Source organism: Aquarana catesbeiana, linkage group LG03 (genome assembly GCF_042186555.1).
Source record: "Aquarana catesbeiana isolate 2022-GZ linkage group LG03, ASM4218655v1, whole genome shotgun sequence".
Classification (NCBI taxonomy): Eukaryota; Metazoa; Chordata; class Amphibia; order Anura; family Ranidae; genus Aquarana; species Aquarana catesbeiana.
The window spans coordinates 227,780,664-227,795,145 of NC_133326.1; the positions used below are offsets into that span (position 1 = coordinate 227,780,664).

The following is a 14,482-nucleotide window of genomic DNA, read 5'->3' on the forward strand; positions in this document are numbered from 1 at the left end:
GGATTGTCACTTGCCACGATGCCACCTGCCACCTGCCACACATTGCAGATTATCACTTGTCAAGTCACCTGCCACACATTGCGGATTGTCGCTTGTCACAACGCAATGTCACTCGTTGCGGATTGTCACCTGCCATGATGCTGCAATGTCACTCGTGGATTGTCACTTGCGGCGACGCCACGATGTCACACGTTGCAGATTGTCACTTGCCACTACGTCACACATTGCGTATTGTCACTTGCCACAACGCCACCTGCCACACGTAGCGGATTGTCACTTGCCACACGTAGTGGATTGCCACGTCACCTGCCACACGTGGATTGTCAATTGCCACGATGTCACCTGCCACATGTAGCTGATTGCCACTTGCTGTGTCCCAGAGTAAAGGCAGGCAGCAGAGAGATGATGTAATCTCTCTGCTGCCCACGGCTGCACAGTGAGGGCGAAACTGCAGTGATGCAGGGCGGGCGGTGAGAGATGATGTAATCTCTCTGCTCCCCGCGTGCCGGCCCGCTGATTGGCCAGCAAGCCCGCTCACAAGCTGACTGTTCCGCCCGCTGACTGACTTCCCCTGTTCTGCCTGCACGTTCCTGTCCCCCATTGGATAGTGTCCACCCTGTACTGCGCAGGCGCAGCACGGAGGACAAAGGAGGCGCCACCATAATGCAGAGTCAGTTGGAGCCCTGAGTGCGTCATTTGCCAACGTCGCCTACCTTCAGATGCGGATTGTCACTTGCCACATGTTCCGAATTGTCACTTGCCACGCCTCACCTGCCACACATTGCAGATTGTCACTTGCCACAACGTCACCTGCCACACATTGCGGATTGTCACTTGCCATGATGTCACACATTGCGGATTGTCATTTGCCACAACGCCACCTGCCACACGTTGCAGATTGTCATTTGCTACGACGTCACCTGCCACACATTGCGGATTGTCACTTGCCATGATGTCGCACGTTGCGGATTGTCACTTGCCACAACTCCGCATTGTCACTCATTGCGGATTGTCACTTGCTAGGACGCTGCAATGTCACTCATTGCGGATTGTCACTTGCCACGGAGCTGCGATGTCACTCGTTGCGGATTGCCACATCGACGATGTCACACACGCATTGTCACTTGCCATGACGTCACCTGCCACACATTGCGGATTGTCACTTGCCACGACGTCACACATCGCGGATTGTCATTTGCCACAACGTCACCTGCCACACATAGCGGATTGTCACGTGCCACGCGTAGCTGATTGCCACTTGCTGTGTCCCAGAGTAAAGACAGGCAGCAGAACTTCCCCTGTTCTGCCCGCACACTCCTGTCCCCCATCAGATAGTGTCCAAAGGACAAAGGAGATGCCGAAAGTCCATGAACAGCAGGAGCGTGTGGCACAATGTAGTGTTAATTGCGCAGGCGCCCTGTAGAGCTGATGAACAACTGTTCATGTTTGGAGACTTTCGGCGTCTCCTTTGTCCTCCGTACTGCAAAAGCACTGCGCCTGCGCAGTACAGGGTGGACACTATCCGATGGGGGACCTTTCTCGGCAGAACACCGGGCTCCTCACAGTGGGATCCGAGGCGGAGCGGGTGGGACGGGCTGGCTGGCGGGCGGCAATTTGACGCCCCCCTGAAAGTTCCGCCTGCAGCCATCGGGTCCCATGGTAGGGCCGGCCCTGCTTGCAAGACAAAGGCATAACGAGCTAGTATGCGTACTTGCCGTTGCTTGTTTGCATGTGCCGATGACGTCAGCACATGCAAATACAGGGGATATCTCCTAAACCATGGTTTAAGAGATCTCCTGGGTAGCTACAGTAAGCCTTATTATAGGCTTACCTGTAGCAAAAAGTGGTCTGTAAAGGTTTACAACCACTTAAACCTCTTGCTTACTAGGCACTTAAACCCCCCTCCTGCCCAGACCAATTTTTAGCTTTTAGCGCTGTCACTCTTTGAATGACAATTGTGCGGTCATGCTGCATTGTACTCAAATGGAATTTTTATCATTTTTTTTCACACAAATGGAGCTTTCTTTTGGTGGTATTTAATCACCACTTGGGATTTAATTTTTTGCTAAACAAAAAAAAAAAAAAAAAAAAAATTTTGAAAAAAAAAAAAAGTTTCGTAGTTTGTTATAAAATTTTGCAAACGGGTAATTTTTCTCTTTCATTGATATTCGCTGAGGCTGCAAAGATGGGCACTGATAAGGCGGCACTGATAGGTGGCACTGGTTTCTGGGCAACATCAAGGATCTGAAGACGTTCAAATGTCCTGGACCAGATGAGTACACTCCTCATTTCTACAAAACTTTTGCTCCCCTGTTAGCGCCACTGTTAACTAAAGCCTTCAATGCCATAGATGACTCCCACATGCCTTCTAACAGGCTCTTATCTGAAAATGTCTCCATTTTACTCAGTCAGGCAAAGATCCATCCCAATGTAGCAACAATTGGCCAATATCTTTGCTCAACATAGACCTTAAGCTGTTCGCAAAGATATTGGCCAATCGCCTATCTCCTCTTCTCCTGGGGGTGATTCATAGGGATCAGGTGAGATTTGTTCTGGGTCATGAGGCAAGGGACAATACCACCAAAACATTTTATTTCATATATCCAACGCCAGAATTTGAAAGCCTGTCTCCTATCCTTTGATGCGGAAAAGGCGTTCGATAGAGTTAATTGGAGATTTCTGCGACTTTCCCTAGAGCAACTAGGCCTAGGAACATCTTTCATCTCCAGAGTGATGTCCCTGTATTCCCAACCTTCTGCCTCTGTCTTGGTGAATGGCACTTCCGCCGAACCATTCGACATCTCTCATGGCACACGTCAAGGTTGCCCCCTCTCCCCCTTTTATTTGTCATTAAACATCTGGCCTGTGCCATTCGTCAAAATGCCTCTATCCAGGGTATCCCAACACCCTCCTCCCATCACAAGCTGTCCCTCTACGCTGACGATTTCTTGGTCTACATACAACAACCCCATACCTCCTTGCCATCACTTTTTTCTTGAATTCTGTCGTTTTTGGCTCCTTCAGTAATTTCAAACTCAATATATCCAAAACAGGCTCTCAATATCTCCTTCCCTGCCTCTATGCTGTCCTCATTACAAACAAATTTTTCTTTTCAATGGCAAACAAAAGGCATATCCTACCTAGGGGTCATTATTCCCTCCAATGTTTCAAATTTATTCTCATTGAACTATGTTCCCCTACTCTCTCGCATACAGATTTGGAAGAGTGGGGAAGTTCCCCTTTGCCATGGTTCGGACTAATTAATACTCTTAAGATGAATACCATGCCCAAATTATCTTTTTTTTCAAGCGATCCCCATCCTGGTACCCAAGTCCTTCTTTGTTTCCTTGCGCTCCCTTTCTATATGGTTCATGTGGAACCATGGGTTACCTAGGGACAAATACAAACTACTCATCCTTCCGTAGATCCAGGATGGGGCGGGTCTCCCAGACTATGAGCTTTACTATAAAGCTACTCACATGGCTTGCATTCTGGAATTGTTCCCCCATCCCTTCCTGAAGGCGTCTGTCATGGTAGAACAGGATTAGGCCCCCGTTGACCTCCGGGCCCTTCTCTGGGGATACAAAAGCGGCCTTTTCCACATATCTACCTCCTTGCCACTGATGCTCACTCCCCTTAGGCTATGGTATAACACAGGATTGTGCTCAATTCTGTCTTCTGATCCTTCTCCCTTGACCACTTTGTTAACCCCGCTTTTCCCCAGGGCAAGGGAGCAAGGATACTGGGGCCGTTCCTACGCTCAGAATGGCCTCAAGCACATTCTTTTATGCAACAGCTACAGGGGACTTCAGCTACCCTGGTGGGGTCTTGTGATTGGCTTACCACCCTTTACTTATCCACGTTCACGAAACGCTTATATGCTTCCTCCCAAATACACTGCCTGTTTACTGAATATGAAAGGCTGTGCTCCCTCTCTGAAATACCCAGACATCTTCTCTCATCCCTATACGGCCTCATACAAGCCCTTACACATGATGACTTACCACCTTACACCAGGATGTGGTCTGCAGACTTGGGAAAGGATATCTCCAGGGTGGATTGGCAGACCTAGTTTCATTTTACACACAAATCAACGATATCCTGCTATTCCCAAGAAAAGAACTGCAAGATCCTGTCCTGATGATGGTATAGGGATCCTTCCACACTACACAAAATTTTCCTGTCAACCCCAGCCTCCTGTTGGCGTTGTAGCTCTGCATCTACATGTCTGGTGGGAATGCGAGAGGATCTGCCCCTTCTGGACTCTATTGGGTATTTGAATGTTACAATAAAATTTGTGAAGAAACTTCATCGCCTACCCCAATTATTTCCCCACCTCTTGATACTCCCCGGGTCTATAACATAACAGAAACGGAATCTCCTCCATTTTTTCATGTCTTCAGCAAGACCGCTCATCCCTCATATTGGAATACAACCACCACACCTACGCTATCACAATGGGTCTCGACCATGAACGATACTATGAAAATTGAGATGTTGGCTTTAGACAACAACACCTTTGATGAATACAAGGTGTTGTGGTCCATTTGGCTCCTCTTCTCCGCTTCAGATATCCTCGGTACTAGGCTCTCGATCCCAGCAGGGTCATCCTAACACGCAGCATAACCACAGGGAGGGTTGAGGTGACTATCCCTTGGTGTCCCACCCTCTGTCCACTATTTACCTCTCTCCATGAGGGTTTCCCCAGCAGCTCTCTTCTATGCCCCCTTTCTCTTTACCTTCTTTTCACACGCTACCTGCACGCTTACTTAGGTTACTTTCCTTTTTTTCCCCCTTTCCCTTTATTTGATTTGGTTCCCCCCTTTTCTTTTTTCTCATTATTCCCCATATAGTTTTATCATGAACAACAAGGATCTTCGGCCTGGAAGACCCTTCGCAACAGATGACCGTTGTCAACCCTTATAATACCGTACTTTGTCTGCTAATGGGAGTCAAGCTATGGGCGATAGCCATTGGGCTGACATATTATCCTTGCCTATTAACGGTTGTCACTAAGTTGGAATTTTTATGTTTTGTGGTATTTGTGAAACTGACAAACACATTTTCAACCCTAAAATCATGATTAGCAGATAAATACACAGCAAATTTTACACAATTCCTACTAAATATAAAAGCTTAACTTGTATTGAGTTAATAACAAATATTTGTAACTTGTAAAATTGCACATTTTTGCAAAATGGTGAAAATTGAGCAGACACAAAAGTGTAAATGTCCAAATTTCTCAAAAAACCTGAAGGTTTTCATTTTTCCCTTTTTTATAGCTTTCAGAGTTTGTAAAAGACACCCCCCCCCCCCCCCCCCAACCATATATTTTCTGAAAGCATATGACATCTAGAATAAAAATATGCTACTGTTTTTTTTTTTTTTTTTTTTTTTTTTTTTTTTTTTTAGGCCCCGCGTTTTTTGCACCATTATCAAAACAATATTTTTGCTAAAAATACACTAAAACCCATTGACAGATAAAAACACCACTAATTTTTCAAAATTCCTGCTAAATTCCAACTAAATAAAAAAGCCTAACCTGTATGGAGTCAATACATAACAAATATTTGTAATTTTTACATTGCGCCTTTTTGCAAAATTAGAGCCCTTGCACACTGGGGCAGTTTGCAGGCGCTATTGCGCTAATAATAGCGCCTGCAAACCGCCCCGAAAGTGCCGCTGCTGTGTATCCAGTGTGCAAGCCCCAAGGGCTTGCACACTGGAGCGATGCGCTGGCAGGACGGTAAAGTCCTGCCAGCAGCATCTTCGGAGCGGTGTGTATACCGCTCCCTTACCGCTCCTGCCCATTGAAATCAATGGGACGGCGCGGCTATATCGCCAGCAAAGCGCCTCTGCAGAGGCGCTTTGCGGTGGTATTTAACCCTTTCTCGGCCGCTAGCGGGGGGTAAAACCACCCCGCTAGCGGCCGCATACCGACGGTAAAACGCAGCTAATAATAGCAGCGTTTTACCGCCGACGCCGCCCCCCGCCCCAGTGTGCAAGGGCTCTTAGTTAAAATTGAACATACGCAAAAATGTAAATATACAAATTTCTCAAAAAATATGAAGGTTTTCATTTTTTCCTTAAAGTATTCAGAATTTGTGAAAGCTATTGATTTTTAAGGCCCCACAATATTTGCGCAACTGTTTACCAAAGCAATATTTTCGCTAAACATGCACAAAAATTATTATTAACAGATACAAACACAGCAAATTTTACGAAATTCCTGCTAAATTCCTACTAAATATTAAAAAGCTTAACCTGTATTGAGTTAATAAATAACAAATATTTATACATTTTAAATTGCGCTTTTTTATGAAAATCGGTTGTACGCACAAGTTTCTTAGAAAATCTGGAGGTTTTCCTTCTTCACTTACAGCTTTCAGAATTTGTAAAAGACTCCCGAAACATACATTTTCTGAAAGCACATGGCCAGTGCTACTGATTTTTAAGGCAGCGCGATATTTGCGCAAATGTTCATCAAAACAATATTTTTGCTAAAAATACACTAAAATCATTAATAGTGCACATAAACACAACATAACTTACAAAATTCCTGCTAAATTACTACTAAAACCTCGTTCACATGTGGCATACTAAAGTGTACGCCCATGCATTGCTGTGGGAGGGGAAGGAGGGATGCCGCTCGGAGCGGCCATAATTCGGTGATGGGGGGGGGGGGGGGGGTTTAAACTGAGTGATGGAGGGGGGGCACGTCTGGATTGCACCTGAAGCCAGTGGGAGTGGAAGAGGAGGGATGCCGGCTAATGATGGTAGCTGCAGGGGATGGGGTTTGCTTGGGGGGGGGGTCGGATCGGGTGTGGGCGGAGGGGTCATTAATGCTGGGGGGGGGGGGATAGTGAAGGAGGGGGGGGGGGGTAGTTTTAGGTGGAAGTTAGTGGCAGGAGGTGGAGAGGCAGGGAAGTGGCGGCATGTGTGTGTGGCCGCGATCACATTAGGGGTTAATAACTCTGATCAACGAATTTCAACCTGCTGATCAGAGTTATGCTTTATAAGCCTTTACTGATTACCAGTTTAGGCTTCTACAGGAGGTCTGGTGCTATAATTTTTGCTTTCACTAAAACGTTCTTTGCAATACCTCACATGTGGTTTGATGGGGGAGGGTGCACTTTAAATTTAAAAAAAAAAAAAAGCATGGTATCTTTATTTTATTTTTTTAAATCTTTTAATGCTATCAGAACGACTGAGCAACATCCCTTGTGATGGCATGGACTGTGACAGGTCCTCTTTATTCTCCTCCTGTGCCCTCCAAAGCATCTGATCAAACCAAGATCTATTTGATCAGATTCTTGTTCAAGCCGGTAACTGCTTGTTTACATGAGACCGAAAGTGACGTAATGCTCATCCCTTACAAGTTCTTATGTCAGAGTGGGAGTAACCAGTTCGGTTACTCTCATTATGTCCCAGGAATCGGATGCCACATACTTGCCCTGGGGCTCCACGATCACACGTGAGAGCCCGGTAAAGGTGGCAGCGGGAGGGGAATGGGATCCTCTTCTGAGATCTGTGAAAGTAATCCAGCAGCTTTTTAGCTGCTAGAATTATTTTTACATTGAAGGGAATCGCTTGCCCATAAAATTATCTCGATCATTGCTGCAGCGATGACCAAGGTATCACTCTTCCAATCCAGTGATGTACTGGTACGTCGCAAGTGGTTCATGTGATTATAAATTGCCTTTGCAGTTTAATCTGAAGTTATGGTAACATGGTGGCATTCTGTACAGTCTGTTTGTAAACAGAAACAATTTCCCCCCAAATCTTGCCTTCCACTTTTGTAATTGGCTTACTGCTTTCCCAGATGTTTGAAGGAATGCAGATAATACAGCTTTCCTTTTTACAACACTGAGATTGGTCAGGTGGTTATGATGAAAGTAGACCCATTCAGAAATCTGTTGGAAAAAATAATATAAGAAAAAATGAGTATCTTTCTCATCTGTTGAAGGATACAAAGTCTTTAACCTTTGGTTTATACTGTTGCCTATCTGCGTATTGGACATTGCTCACCAGTTTTTTGATTGCCAATCAGTAGTTCTCCCAGTTTTTTTCGTTGCTGGGTGTCATCATATCCCATTTCCTTCTGGCTTTGCTGTGGAACAGGTTAATTCTTTGGAGTGGTGGATTTGGGTCATATAGGGCCCCTAATGTAGCAAATACCTTCCATTTGGATTTACTTTTCCAGCTGTTTCTAACGGGATCAAAAGCATCCTGATGGGTTGTTGTTTTTTTCAAGTGTTGTGTTCCTTCTGTGGATTGTCATGTTTTATCCTTACAAGGACCAGTATTCTGACGGAAGGATGCTCCTGCTTTTAAGGACTCTATTTATAAGCAGTTGGAAGAACTTTGTTCTTGCTGGTGGGTCCTGCCTTGCACCCAATTCTGGCTGGTTTTACTTTGTCTGACTTGGTGAAATACCTTTGTGTTTGTTTTTTTTTTTTTTGGAACAAAAAATTCCTTTACAAACAGGTTATACTTGCCTGCTCTGTGCAATAGTTTTGCACAGAGCAACCCCAATCCTCCTCCTTCTCGAGTCCCCTGCTGTCGCTCTGGGCCCTTGCCCTTTGCCGAGTGCTCCCATAGTAAGCCACTTGCTATGGGGGCACTCATGCATGTTTGCTGCCGAGCCAGCACTCTGTGTCTAGAAGACCCATGCTCCCTCCTCATTGGCTGTGATTGCCAGCAGCGGGAGCCAATGGCTTCTGCATCTCAGTGAATAATTAGAGTAAAAACCACTGCTCTCGTGCAAATCGCTGGTTCAAGATTGGGGGGCTGAGGGGGGGGGAGCTGCACACTGAAGATTTTTTGCCTTCATGCAATGCATGAAGGTAAAAAACCTTCAGTCTCTTGAACACCTTTAAGAGGGCGCTATCCACTGCTGCCATTGACTCTTAGATTGTGCAGTGAGTGAAGAGAGAATGGCTGTAAAGTTGAATTTCAGTTTTGATGGCTTACTTTAGGCCTTACACTTTTATTTATTTTTCTCCAAGGAGTCTCGCAAATTCTGGAAGGAATCTACTGGATCTTTCATTGCCTTCAGTGAGACTTGGCTTCTGTGAACATCAGAGATGCTCTCTTGCATATCCTCATCTTTCCAGCTCACCAGCATTTTCTGAGACTTGTTGTAGTACCATTGCACTACCAGTTTGTGGCCCTGCCATTTAGCCTATTGTCGGCACCCCAGGTGTTCACTAATATATTGAATTGAATCTGTTGCACTCTCGGGTCATTCCCATTGTAAGTTGCTTAGACAACCTCCTGTTAAGAGGTCAATTGGCGTGGGCACTATTGGTCAATGTATCTGACTGTCCAAAAGGTAACAGCAGTCCAGGTGGATCCTGAATCTTTGAAAATCATCACTGGAAGTGGCTTATTGCTTTGAATATCTGGGTCTGCTCATACACACTTGTCAGGCCAGTGTTTTCCTTTGCTGGTAGAAGCTTCAGACTCTGGCCTTCGGTGCCAACTCTTCAGTCCAGAAGAACGCATGGGAGTTTTGGGACTTATGGTAGCCTCCTTTTGATGTTGTCCCCTTTGCCCAGCTTCTTTTTAGACCTTTGCAACAAAATGTTCTGCAATTGTGGGACAAATCAGTTCTGTCTCTGAACAGGCCACAATCTATTGAAGCCATGGACAAGGTATGAGTCGGGGAAGCTTTTTTTTTTTTTTTTTTCTCCTTCCTCTTTTCTGGCGTATTCTCATGATGGACTACAACCTGATGGGCTAAGAGGGAGAGTCCTGGGCACCCTTTTAATACAGGGGACTTGTTTGTCAGAGAAATCTCGTTTAATAATAAACAGGCAGGCAATGCCTCAGTGGTAGCATACATCAATCAAGCCTTGTAAGCTGTGTATATTCCAGGCATTAACAAATGGCAGGCAGACTTTGTCGGCCGCTTTTGTACCCAGGAGACTGGTCTTTACACCCCAAAGTTTTCGAAATGGGGGACCATTATGGCTTTCAGGTTCAACAACGAACTGGACAAAAAAGTGGCAACCACCCCAACCTATAACTAGCCTTTACAGTAAGGTAAACCATAGAAGGTCAACACACTTAACAAACAAAAGATTTCTCAGCACAGTTACCCGCCAGCCTGCATAACAACCAAATTGACCCCCCTTTTTTTTTTCACAAGAAAAAAACAAATTGACCAATAGTGTTACTAATCCCAGGACCCTGCATTTACTATATCTGGTCTCCCGCAGTACACAGAACATGGAAAGGCAATAGTTTTAGGAAATATAAACTGCTAACTACCTTTTCTCATCAGTAGTTGGAGCACTCTTGTGACTTCTATCAGTGTCTGGTTAAAGCTTGCAGGAGGAGCTTTCATTCTCCTGTGATTGTCCTATAAGAATGCAGGACCCGTGACTCTGTCTGGACAGTGCTGATTGGCCCTGTGCTGATCACATGCACTCTCCCAAGAAAAAAAACAAAACTCTCTTGCAATACACACTAAATTGAGCAAGTGCAGCTTGTCCCCTAGCCTCTGTTCTATCAGGAGATGGTTTTGGGAACAGTGGAAGAGGGGGGAGGAACAGAAGACGGAATAGAACAGCCTTTTTACACAATGCAGAGAATAAACCCCTTAGGTTCCACAGTGAGTATAACAAGCATGCTTTACTAGTTTATTTTAGTAACACTTTAATCTATCAACTGCTATGTGCTACTATTAATGTTAAAGTGATTGTAAAGTCTCGTGTTTTTTTCTCTAAAAATAAACATGTCTATACTTACCTGTGCCATGCAGTGGTTTTGCATAGGGCAGCCCTGATCCTCCTCTTCTTGGGTCCCTCTTCGGCTCACCTGGCCCCTCCCTCCTGTTGAGTGCCCCCACAGCAAGCAGCTTGCTATGGGGGCACCCAAGCCGAGTCGCAGCTCCCTTTGTCCATTCAGACACGGAGCCCTGATTCAGCCCCGCCCTCTCTGTCTCCTGATTGGCTAACTGTCTGACAGCAGAGGGAGCCAATGATGGCGCTGCTGTGTCCTTAGCCAATCAGAAGGAGAGTCCTGGACGGCCGAGGCACTCGTGGGTTTTGCTGGAGAGACACGGGGCTCAGGAAAAAATTGGGGGGGGGGGGGGGTACTGGGGCAGCTGCTACACACAGTTTATGATCTTAATGCATAGAATGCATTAAGATAAAAATACCTTCTGACTTTACTACCACATTAAAGATTGCAGCTTACGCATATATTTGCAAATGTGTGCAAACAAAACCCTCTGTTTTTAACATAAATTGTTAGGGTCAATTTGGTTGTTTTGCTGGCTGGTAAGTGTGCTGAGAAATCCTTTTGTTTGTTTGTGATCAAGAATGTAGATCGGTTTATATTTAGGTACAAAAATCCACTGTCGTTTTTATCAGTGAATGATGGTCTGATGGCTCCGTGAGATCAGTACACCCTGATCTATGTCTTTTCTTCCCCTGAAATGTCTTGCTTTGCAGGATTGAGAAAGAAGACATTCCAGAGGTCCTCCCTGCTCTGCAGTGATCCAGATTGATGTGACAACCTGACCTGGTAAGACTTCTAGAAGATGCATCGTGGGCCCTGCTGTCTGGATCTATTGTATTGTCCCAAAAACAGATTTACCACCCTGCTTTTTGGTCACTCTCTTAACTTCAATACCAGGCTCTTTTACCCCCTTCCTGCCTAGGCCAATTTTCAGCTTTCAGCGCTGTCACACTTTGATCGACAGTTGCGCGGTCATGCAACACTGTACTCATAATACATTTTTATCATTTTTTTCCCACATAAATAGAGCTTTCTTTTGGTGGTTTTAATTTTTTTTGCTAAATAAACAAAAATGCATTCTTTGTTTCTGTTATAAAATTTTGCAAATAAAAAATCTTCATAATTGTTGGTCAAGGTGTATTCTGCTACATTTCTTTAGTGAAAATAACCCAAATCAGTGTTTATTTAGTTTAGTCTGTAGGAAAGTCCACAAACTATGGTATGTACTGTAAATCTGAAAATTGATCAATCCTGATGTAGTGACGCATCTTGAGACCCAACAGTAAAAATACCCCCAAATGACCTTTTTTTGGAAAGTATACAGTACAAAGTATTTAGTAAGAGGCATGGCGAGTGCAGTACAGCGTTATCATATAGCTGGTGTGGCGGTGATCAGGGACACACTGGTGACAGTTTGTAAAAAATAAATAAAATTTCCATTTTTTTCTTTCCCCTAACACACTGTGACCAGAGCAATACAGTGTTACCATAGTAACACTGTACTACTCTGGGGAAGTGATCAGGATTTTTTCTTTTTTTACACATTATGGTTGCTTTATACCAGTAAATTTCATTGGTAAAAGCAACCATTTTTACTGAAAACTGGTTCATTCAGTGTCTGTCTTGTAATTAGCTGTGGTCAAATCTAATCACATAGCACAGATGGGCTGTGATTGGCCCTGTCTGTACCATGTGATCACTGACCAATCACAGCAAGAAGCGCGTTCTGGGAGAATGTCCTCCCAGAACAAAAGTGCTCTCCCCCCAAATCGTACAATACGCAGGGCAGGAAGGTGTTAAACAGCATGGCTGTGGAAGCCCAGGTTCTAAGAGACAGTGACATTTTAGAGTCTGATTCCTACAATGATCACAGCTAGGAAGTCAACATCCCACAGGGTTTATCAAGTATGGAAGGCTTACTTCACTTGGTGTGAGTTTAGGGGCTTTCACCCCAGGGTCTTCTCTTTGTGATGACTTCTTTCCTTCCTGCAGTTGGGCCTGGAACAGCATTTGGTCCAGCATCATCATCTGATCATTCCATTTTTCAAGAAACTGTTGACCTCTCATGCGTTGGTTAAAACCTTTATGTAGGGGGTCTCCAATTTGGAAACCCTGTGACTGTGGGATCTGAATTAAGTGCTCTCTGCTCTTCCAAAGCTGTTTTTAACCTGTTATATAATCCTCTCTCTACTCCCATAATGGATGACTGGCGGAAAGGGCAGCTTGCTTTTGTTTTTTACCATTCTTAGGTGGCTCACATAGAACACTGTTCAAGCTTATGGTCTCAAGGATCAAATTCTTTCTTTTCCTGCTCACTCTACTGGGATTGTGAGTGCTTTTTTGGCATTAGGCACCTGTTTCCCAGATTTCTAAGGCTGTCATCCGGTCCTCTGTTTTCTGTTCACACAAATTTTACCTGGTGGATTATGTTGTGATCTGATGCCTTTGGGCTATGAGGATCTTCAGGTGGCTTTGAGCTGCAGACTGTCCCCAGTTTTCTGTTACTTTAAATCCATTAGCGATTTTTGCTATGTTGCCCATTCCTCAGTTGGAATGCTTTGAATGTGTCAAAGGGTAAAGACTTCATGTCCCTCAATGGACAAAGAAAATCCCAATATTGATATGCACTGTAAAATCCATTGCTGTTCTCACTGGTAAGATTGTTCTTTCATCTTTCTTTCCAGGATGGGGTTTGGCCTCTTCCGGTGCCCGTTTCAATTTTGGCCTTTTAGCCAGCTTCTAAAGTTGTGCATACTCTTAAAAAAAGATTGTACACTGGCAGACAAGAAAAAAATGTAGGCCAGATCAGGGATAACCTCTCTTACAACCAGCACTGGTTGTAATCAAAGCGGCGATCTCCCCTGCTGTTCCCTGCCAGAACCCTCTGGTCAGCGCTCTCAGCCATTGGCTGGTCAGCTGCTGGGTTCTAGCATGCACATCTGAGAAAACCAGTCCGGACTGGACAGCTTCTGTTGGACCATCTGCCATACACATGGGCCATTTTTTATTGAACTGCCCGATGTTGCACGGCATTCGGCATGTGTGTACTATGCTTAAGCAAGCAAAATGAAGATTAAGCATTCCCTACATAGCATTAATATGCTATGGGATTTCTTACCATTGGAAGCTCCAAGCAATGTTAAAAATCTGCCCCAAGACTGAAATATGTTTTGTATGAAGCTGAGTTGCAATGTTTTGTTCAGTGCTATGTAAATTTTAATATATACTACAAATATATACTTGTTCCATATGAAATATTCTTGCATTTAAAATTATTGTAATCAATTTTTTCAGGAAGAAGATTACTGCACTTATGCTTGCTTCAAGGGAAGGCCATACTCAGGTGGTTACACTTCTGATTGCTCATGGTGCTGATATAAATGCACAAGATGGAAATGGCTATACAGTAAGAATGTTTTGAATATTTTCCCTGATTTGACAATTTAATTTTCACATTTTGTTGATGGGTATAGATATTCTGTCATTAATGGACAGTTCACACTATAGAAACGCAGTCTGGATGCGTTCCAGATGCTTTTCTGCATGAGTGTTTTTGATGCGTTCCAGTGCGTTTTTGATGCAGTCCAGTGCATTTTTTTCACCCTTTTTTTTTCTCCTTCACTTTACATAAGGACATGCATGTTCCTGTTTGTTTTTGGTGCTTTTAACAACATTCTAGTACAGTCCAGTGCAGGAAAAACGCACTGGAACTACAAGCACTGGTGTGAACTAT

At 44.4% G+C, this 14,482-nt stretch overlaps 1 protein-coding gene across 1 annotated transcript in view; it reads left to right on the forward strand.

Annotated features, from left to right (window-relative positions):
• The window catches only part of ASZ1 (ankyrin repeat, SAM and basic leucine zipper domain containing 1), a 450,104-nt gene that overhangs the window by 106,283 nt on the left and 329,339 nt on the right, over positions 1-14,482 (forward strand). Inside the window, exon 5 of the mRNA XM_073619829.1 lies at positions 14,044-14,155. Within this exon, the coding sequence (XP_073475930.1) occupies positions 14,044-14,155 (112 nt within the window). The remainder of the gene's footprint in view (positions 1-14,043; positions 14,156-14,482) is intronic.